The sequence below is a fragment of the Chlorocebus sabaeus genome, chromosome 14, assembly GCF_047675955.1.
Source record: "Chlorocebus sabaeus isolate Y175 chromosome 14, mChlSab1.0.hap1, whole genome shotgun sequence".
Classification (NCBI taxonomy): domain Eukaryota; kingdom Metazoa; phylum Chordata; class Mammalia; order Primates; family Cercopithecidae; genus Chlorocebus; species Chlorocebus sabaeus.
This window is the reverse complement of record NC_132917.1, coordinates 70,083,123-70,092,006: the sequence shown is the minus strand read 5'-3', so window position 1 is coordinate 70,092,006 and position 8,884 is coordinate 70,083,123. Positions and strand designations below refer to the sequence as shown.

Here is an 8,884-nt window from a genome sequence, read left to right as displayed (position 1 = left end):
CAGGCATCCACTACTATGCCCAGCTAATTCTTACACTTTTTGTAGAGATGGTTTTTTGCCCTATTGCCCAGGCTGGTCTGGAACTCTGGACTCCCAAAGTGTTGGGATTACAGGCATGAGCCACCATGCCTGGTCCTGTTTGTTTTCTTCTTGTTAATCTGTCTTTTGTTACAGGGTCTATCACAACCAAAAACTCAGAAGCGCAGAGGAAAACTCTTTTTTCTCCCCTACATACCATACAGTAGAACATTATGCATGCATTAAAAAGAAGCCAGGCACCGTGGCTCACTCCTGTAATCCCAGCACTCTGGGAGACAGAGGCGGGCAGAATATCTGAGATCAGGAGTTCGAGACCAGCCTGACCAACATGGCAAAACCCCGCCTCTATTAAGAATACAAAAATTAGCTGGGCATGGTGGTGCATGCCTGTAATCCCACCTACTTGGGAGGTTGAGGCAGGAGAATCACTTGAACTTGGGAGGCTGAGGTTGCAGTGAGCTGAGATCGTGCCATTGGACTCCAACCTGACAGGCTGGTCTCAAAAAATAAAAAGTAAAAAAAAAGAATGCTGGGGCTTGGTGCAGTGGCTCACACCTGTAATCCCAGCATTTTGGGAGGCCGGAGCAGGCAGATCATCTGAGGTCAGGAGTTCGAGACCAGGCTGGCCAACATGGTGAAACCCTGTCTCTAATAAAAATATAAAAATTAGCCAGGTGTGGTGGTGCACGCCTGTAATCCCAGCTACTCAGGAGGCTGAGGCAGGAGAATTGCTTGAACCCAGGAAGCAGGGGTTGCAGTGAGCCAAGATTATGCCACTGCACTCCAACCTGGGTGACAGAGTGAGACTCTGCCTCAAAAAAAAAAAAAAAAAATTGGGTCTATAACTAATGTCCTAGTATTATCAGTTGAGAAAAGCTTGTGATTGCATGATGGGTATAAAATGATAAATGATCTCATTTCTGTAATTACAATACTTCACCCAAACAAACAAAAAAGAATAACTAGTACATGAACATGAATAACAACACAGATGAGAGGAAAATAGGTTGGCTACAAAATAAAGTTAAACTTCGAGAAAGAGGCTAGGCTCAGTGGCTCACACCTGTAATCCCAGCACTTTGGGAAGCCAGGGTGGGCAGATGGTTTGAGCCCAGGGTTCAAGACCAGCATGAGCAAAATGGCAAAACCCCATCTATATGAAAAAATATTTTAAAAATTAGTCTGGCATGGTGGTGTGCACCTGTAGTCCTAGTTACTCAGGAGGCTGAGGCAGGAGGATCACCTGAGCCTGGAAGGTAGAGGCTGAGGTGAGTAGTGATCATGGCACTGCATTCCAGACTGGGCACACAGCGAGACTCTGCCCCCTAATCTCCAAAAAAAAAAAAAAAGAAGAAGAAGATATATGTACCAGGATATAGCTGCAACATTATTTGTAATACAATAGGTTTTTTAAAAGTAGTAACCTGAATATCCATCAATGTCACTATGGTAATTTATTCAATTTACCATCCAATACATTGTGGAACTTTCATTTGATGGACGATTTTGCAACTATTAAAAAACTATTAGGCCAGGACTGGGCGCAGTGGCTCACGTCTGTAATCCCAGCACTTTGGGAGGCCGAGGCGGGCAGATGACCTGAGGTCAGGAATTCAAGACCAACCTGGCTAATATGGTGAAACCTCATCTCTACTAAAAATACAAAAATTGGCCGGGCGTGGTGGTGGGTGCCTGTAATCCCAGCTACTCAGGAGGCTGAGGCAGGAGAATTGCTTGAACCCAGGAGGTGGAGGTTGCAGTGAGCTGGGATCAAGCCATTGCACTCCAGCCTGGGCAACAAGAGTGAAACTCCATCTCAAAAAAAAAAAAAAAAAAATTAGCCAGGCATGGTGGCATGCGCCTGTAGTCCCAGCTACTTAGGAAGCTAAGGTGGCAGAAACACCTGAGCCTGGGAGGCAGAGACTGCAGTGAGCCAAGATCACTACCACTGCACTCCAGCCTAGGCAACAGAGTGAGACCCTAAAGCCCGGCACAGTGGCTCACACCCATAATCCCAGCACTTTGGGAGACCGAGACGGGTGGATCACGAGGTCAGGAGATCGAGGCCATCCTGGCGAACACGGTGAAACCCCGTCTCTACTAAAAAAATACAAAAAACTAGCCGGGCGAGGTGGCGGGCGCCTGTAGTCCCAGCTGCTCAGGAGGCTGAGGCAGGAGAATGGCGTAAACCCGGGAGGCAGAGCTTGCAGTGAGCTGAGATTGGGCCACTGCACTCCAGCCTGGGCGACAGAGCGAGACTCCGTCTCAAAAAAACAAAAACAAAAACAAAAAAAAAACCCTAAAAATCCCAAGTGTATACATGTGCATCTGTATAGAGTAAAATGTGGAACATTACAGATGAATCTATTAATATTACTTACCTCAAGAAGGGGAAGAAGATACATTTTTAATATTTTCCTTATGTATCCATTTCATTTGTAACACTAAACACGTTTTACTTTTGTAACTTAAAAACTACTCTACTTAAAAAAAAAGTACGGCTGGGAGCAGTGGCTTACACCTGTAATCCTAGCACTTAGGGAGGCTGAGGCGGGCAGATCACCTGAGATCAGGAGTTCGAGACCAGCCTGGCCAACATGGTGAAACCCCTTCTCTACTAAAAATACAAAAATTAGCTGGGTGTGGTGGTGGGCGCCTGTAATCCCAGCTACTCAGGAGGCTGAGGCAGGAGAATCGCTTGAACCCAGGAGGCAGAGGTTGCGGTGAGCCAAGATTGTGCCATTGCACTCCAGCCTAGGAGACAGAGAAAGACTCTTCTCAGATAAATAAATAAATAAATAAGTACTTGTGCAATATCCATATAATGGAGTTTCATTTGGGAATAAAAAGGAATGAAGTAATGATACATGTTACAATATGGATGACCCTGAAAAGCATAATGTTAAGTGAAATAAGTCAGTCACAAGAAACCATATATTGCATGCTTCCAATTATATGAAATGTCTAGAATAGGCAAATCTATAGAGGCAGAAAGACTAGTGGCTGGGACATGGAATGGGATGAGGGTCAAGGAGTGACTGCTAATTGCTAAAGGTTTCCTTTTTGAGGTGAAGAAAATGTTATAAAATTGATTGTGGTGATTCTTGCACACACACCTCTGTGAATAAACTAAAAACTATTAAACTGAAAAACACTTTATATGGATGTCCCAAAAAGGTGTTTTAAAAATACCATCCACCATTAACATTTGTTTTATTCACCATCAAAAGACTAGTACTTGATATCTTTGAAAATAATCTGAAGAATGTGCCAGAGACTCTAAAGACAATTCCAAAAAATGAAAATCCAGAGTGTATCCAGTCTGAACAAACTACTTTAAAGAGGACATCACGTTTTTGTTTTTTGGTTTTTTTGGTGTTTTGTTTTGTTTTGTTTTGTTTTGTTTTGTTTTGTTTTTGAGGAGTCTTGCTCTGTTGCCCAGGGGCGCACTGCAACCTCTGACTCCCAGCTTCAAGTGGTTCTCCTGCCTCAGCCTCCTGAGTAGCTGGGATTACAGACAGGTGCCACCACACCTGGCTAATTTTTGTATTTTAAAGTAGACACGGGGTTTCTCCATGTTGGCCAGGCTGGTCTTGAACTCCTGGCTCAAGTGATCTGCTCACTTCGGCCTCCCAAAGACTGGGATTACAGGCATGAGCTGCCTCACTTGGCTGACATCACATTTTTCGATGTGTAAATTCTCCTATGTTTAAAAAAAATTTCTACAACTTAAACTTACATCATAGATATTTTCCAGTTCAACACTACAGATCTGATTAACAGCTTTTCAATAGCTGCAAACTAGGGCCGGGCGCGGTGGCTCACGCCTGTAATCCCAGCACTTTGGGAGGCCGAGGCGGGCGGATCACGAGGTCAGGAGATCGAGACCATCCTGGCTAACACGGTGAAACCCCGTCTCTACTAAAATACAAAAAATTAGCCGGGCGCGGTGGCGGGCGCCTGTAGTCCCAGCTACTCGGGAGGCTGAGGCAGGAGAATGGCGCGAACCCGGGAGGCGGAGCTTGCAGTGAGCTGAGATCCGGCCACTGCACTCCAGCCTGGGCGACAGAGTGAAGACTCCGCCTCAAAAAAAAAAAAAAAAAAAAAAAAAATAGCTGCAAACTAGTCCATAAAATGAATGTTCTGGCCAGGGGCAGCGGCTCATGGCTGTAATCTCAGCACTTTGGGAGGCTGAGGTAGGCGGATCACCTGAGGTCAGGAGTTCAAGACCAGCCTGGCCAACATAGTTAAACCCTGTCTCTACTAAAATACAAAAATTAGCTAGGCTAATTTAGGTGGTGGCTCACATCTGTAATACCAGCTACTGGGGAGGCTGAAGCAGGAGAATCGCTTGAACCCAGGAGACAGAGGTTGCAGTAAGCCAAGACTGTGCCACTGCACTCCAGTCTGGGAGACAGAGCGAGACTGTCTCAAAAAAAAAAAAAAAAGAAAAGAAAAGAAAAAAAGAAAAAAGAAAAAGAAAAGAAAAAGAAAAATTTCCACACATATTCGGTGTAAATTGAATAAATTACCACAAGTGGCATTGATGGATATTCAGGTTACTCAATTTTTTTCTATTACAAACAATGCTGCAGTTGTATCTTGGCACATAAATCTTTATAATTTAATTCTTTTATTTCTGTAGGATAGATTTCTAGATACAGGATTACTTTAGTGACATATATATAATAAGCAATATGAAATGCATACTGAGTATACTGAACCACATTTCAGAGCTCTAATTTCTCTGCCTCCTAAAGTTGGACTGAAGTTTATGTATCTTTTGACTTGTTTACTTTTAAGATTCTTGTGACCAATTTGCATTAAATAGTGGTTTTTGTTTTTGTTTTTTTGTTTTTTATTTTGAGAAGGATCCTTGCTCTGTTGCCCAGGCTGGAGTGCAATGGCAAGATCTCGGTTCACTGCAATCTCTGCCTCCCGGATTCAAGTGATTCTCCTGCCTCAGCCTCCTGAGCAATTGGGATTACGGGCGCCCACCACCATGCCAGGCTAATTTTTGTATTTTTAGTAGACACAGGTTTTCGCCATGTTAGTCAGGCTGGTCTCGAACTCCTGATTTCAGGTGATCCTCCCGCCTCAGCCTCCCGAAGTGCTGGGATAACAGGCGTGAGCCACTGCCCCCGGCCTAAACAGATATTTCTGAAATACTTTTCAATATGCATTCAATACACGGAAGAAATGCAAATATAAATAAAAATCTGGCATCTGGAAATATCGTCCCCGCTCTCAAAAATTTGGCTAGCACCAACGAGGCAAATTCTTAATAAAATCTTTACTTTTTAAAGTAAAACTTTTTTTGTTTTCTTATTTCTTAAGTAAACATTTTAAATTGAAATTTTTTTTCTGTACAGAGAAAGTTGAAACATCCATTCCCGTGTTTGGGACGAGAGAAGATAAATTATTTATGTTATTGGAAAACAAGATTATAGACTGTCAATAAACTTTTACTCTTAAATTAATAAATAATACATGACAATTCTTTTCACATGAAAGCCAACGTCTGCTTTTATTTCCTCCTAAAACACTCTGGCGGCCAACTACACTACCAGCGCCGCTGGTGTAGTGGTATCATGCAAGATTCCCATTCTTGCGACCCGGGTTCGATTCCCGGGCGGCGCAGACGACTTTTGCTTCTCGCTCTCCAAAAACCAAATAGTTTGAATAGTCTTCATAAAAACCAGATAGCTTGAAGAGTATTTATATATCTTTCCTCTTTTGGAAAGATTTAGGCATTTTACTGTCCCTGAAGGTTTCCACTCCCTTATAACTCGCGGTCGAAACACTAGAATCCGCAGCCAGAAGACAAAAAAGTTCACGCAAGTCTTGAAGTAGTTAACCCTTGCGCCTGCGCAGCCTGAGACGTCCCTAGCGTCGGGTGGAAGAGCGGCTGCGCAACAAGTGAACCTATGGATTAAGGTGTAGCCTGGCTGCCAGGAGGTTGAGAGTGCAAGATTATTCTGCGCCTGCGCGGCCCGGGTAACTTCCCTGGCTGCTCCTAGGCGCCCGGCTAGCCGCCATCTTGTATTGGGGCTTCATTGTTCCCGCTGGGCCGGGCGGTTTAGTGTAATTGCCGCGGGAGAAGGAGGCGGAGTAAGCTCTGGTCAGCCGAGAAACCCCGCTATCCCGTAGCCATAACCGCTCAAACGATTTGGGAGGTAGTGAAGGGCAGGGAGTTGGACCCGGAGGCGGCGCCGCGACAGCAGCAGCCATGGAGGACGAGATGCCCAAGACTCTGTGAGTCTGGGGCAGCGATGAGGGAGGCGGGATGGTGGTCGTCCCGGAGGGAAGGCCTCGGCCCTGCGCCGCTCCCAGCCTATTGTTCTCCGTGGACACCGCCATATCGTGGTTTTTGTTTCCTTAGCATGCACCTGAATGCTTAGAACCAAGACCCAATCTGTGAGAGGACAAGGTGAAGGGAGACCGGGCTCAACCCTTTCAATTAATCCCTTCACTTTAGCTACACCATTGCTTGACCTTTGCTCTCGCCGCGGGCCCTCTGTGGTCTTAAACCTGGAGAAAAGACTTTTTCATTCAGATCTCTTTTTAGAACTTGTCGAACCTTCCTTTTGTCCTATGCTTTCTTTCCTTCTCTTTTCCCGCTTCTCCCCCTTTTTAATTAACCTCTTCTTATCTTTACAGCCGTCTTCCTTTAATTTTACTTTTGATTTCCTATTGAAATTCTTCCTTTCATTTTCTTCTCGGTGATAAGATTTCCCCCCCCCCCTTGAGGCTGCTTGTACTCATTTTCAGTGCGGTAAACTTTATTCTTGCAGTTGACATTGGAAAAAAGCCAAGCATTTTTCTTTAACCTCTGGCTTTCCTTCTGTAGCCCCCCACCGACCAAAAAGCCTAACCAGACACTCCAGGGATTTGGAAATCTCACCCAGAAGGAATATATCAATTGTGGGGAAATTGATTTAATATTATTTTTATAGTCGCTTGTTACTGTTGTGATTGACATGGTGTTGAACGAGCGGGCCGTTTTTATGAAGCAACAATTGATAAATGCCCTAACATATTTACAGAGAATTTTAAGAGTTAGCGTTAAATTATCGGAGCGTGGATATTTTCTTTGTCGTGTGGCTTCCCCCACTGCGTTCTTTGTTTTTCAGAGTATTATCGGATGAGTTGATCCTGCCTTTGTTGGCATTTCTCGGAAAGAGAAAAGCTCAATGAGTTCTTGACATAGCTTTTTGTTTATATTCTTGGAATACTGGCAGTTTGAGAGCTCCATGCATTAAAAATGCAATTTTAGGTTTCTCTTTGCAGCTTTCTAGATAATGAAGTTGCTCTGAAGTACGATGTCGTTGTTTTTTTAACCTCCAAATTTTTCCACTTTTAAGTTGCTATTTCTTATCTATATTGGAAATGTGGTTGCACTTGTTTTCTTAATAGATTGTCAGTTAATCTGTTAGTAACCTTGAAATTTCTTTTCTCTATTCCTGAGGCTCAAAAAGTATCTTTTCAATAGGACGTAGCAATTAGTGCATGACCTTTGTTTTAGGAAAGATTGTATCTGTAGATGAATACTCCCTAAAAAACTAACTAGCCTCACGGTGTTGGTGGAGTCTCTTCCCCCTTGCCTCTTAGCTACGACAGCCATCAGCGTTTTGGGTTAAGGCACTGCTCGTGTTTTATAATGTAAACTTAATATTCTTCGTTTGAAAATGTTTAATTTTAAAAACTGCCAGAAGTATCTGTCCACTTAACTTTTTAATTTTGTTTTTACTTTTTAATTTTTTGAGATGGAGTCTCACTTTGTCACCCAGGCTGCAAGGCTAGAGTGCAGTGGTCCGATCTCGGCTCACTGCAACCTCCACCTCCTGGGTTCAAGCCATTCTCCTGCCTCACCCTCCCAAGTAGCTGACATTGCAGGCGGGCACCATGCCCGGCTCATTTTTGTATTTTTAGTAGAGACGGGGTTTCACCATGTTTGCCAAGCTGGTCTCGAACTTCTGACCTCAGGTGATCCGCCCAGCTCGGCCTCCCAAAGTGCTAGGATTACAGATGTGAGCCACAGCGCCTGACCTGTCCTCAACTCTTAACTATTACAGTTATGACTTATTTTGCCTTGTATCCCTCACTAAAACACCCCATCCAAGAAACTCTTCCTCAAAGTAGTCATACTGTAAAAGTCTCTTGTTTCTACCTCCCTCAACCCAAACTCCCATTTTTCCAGTCAGGCAAACCTTGGCTAAACATGAGGGTACTAATCCCTAAGTTTTCCTAGTAGTGTTTTTAATTTTAATGTAAGATTTTTGCTTTAATGACCCTGGAAGTCAGAGGCTTTTAATATATGTTCTTAACACAGTTCTTAGCACATTAAAAACACAGAGCCTCTTAATATATGTTCTTAGTCTGGTCCATGGTAAGTGATCAATAAATTTGTTTAAGAAACTGGTATAATTGGCTGGGCACAGTGGCTCACGCCTGTAATCCTAACACTTTGGGAGGCCGAGGCGGGTGGATCACCTGAGGGCAGGAGTTCAAGACCAGCCTGGCCAACATGCAGAAACCCTGTCTCTACTAAAAATACAAAAATTAGCTGCGCATGGTGGCGCATGCCTGTAATCCCAGCTACTCAGGAGGCTGAGGAAGGAGAATCACTTGAACCTGGAAGGTGGAGGTTGCAGTGAGCTGAGGTTGCACCATTGCACTCCAGCCTGGCGACAGGAGGGAGGCTCCATCCCCCCCCAAAAAAAAAAAAAAAAAAAATGGTAGAATTTCAAGCAGTGAATTAAGATTTTTCTTGAGGATAAAATAGAGTCTTAAGTTTTTATCACCCGCATACCTAAATGGCTCACTGGAAATTCCTTCATTTGCT

The 8,884-nt window shown here is 43.8% G+C and overlaps 1 protein-coding gene and 1 non-coding gene across 16 annotated transcripts in view; both read left to right on the top strand.

The window, feature by feature from the left end:
- Positions 1-5,608: 5,608 nt before the first annotated feature.
- Positions 5,609-5,679, top strand: TRNAG-CCC (transfer RNA glycine (anticodon CCC)). The gene has a single exon. It is a non-coding gene; the product is annotated as a tRNA-Gly (tRNA).
- Positions 5,680-5,993: 314 nt separating this feature from the next.
- Positions 5,994-8,884, top strand: part of TIA1 (TIA1 cytotoxic granule associated RNA binding protein) — a 36,800-nt gene continuing 33,909 nt past the window's right edge. For 4 of the 15 annotated variants that reach the window (XM_038007061.2, XM_007970330.3, XM_038007059.2 and 1 more), the window contains exon 1: positions 6,024-6,294. In XM_038007061.2, coding sequence (XP_037862989.1) covers positions 6,269-6,294 — 26 coding nt within the window. In that variant the 5' untranslated portion in view covers positions 6,024-6,268. Of the gene's footprint in view, positions 6,295-8,884 lie in introns of all 15 variants that reach the window. The other 11 variants (XM_073023059.1, XM_073023057.1, XM_073023056.1 and 8 more) reach the window with 7 other exon arrangements.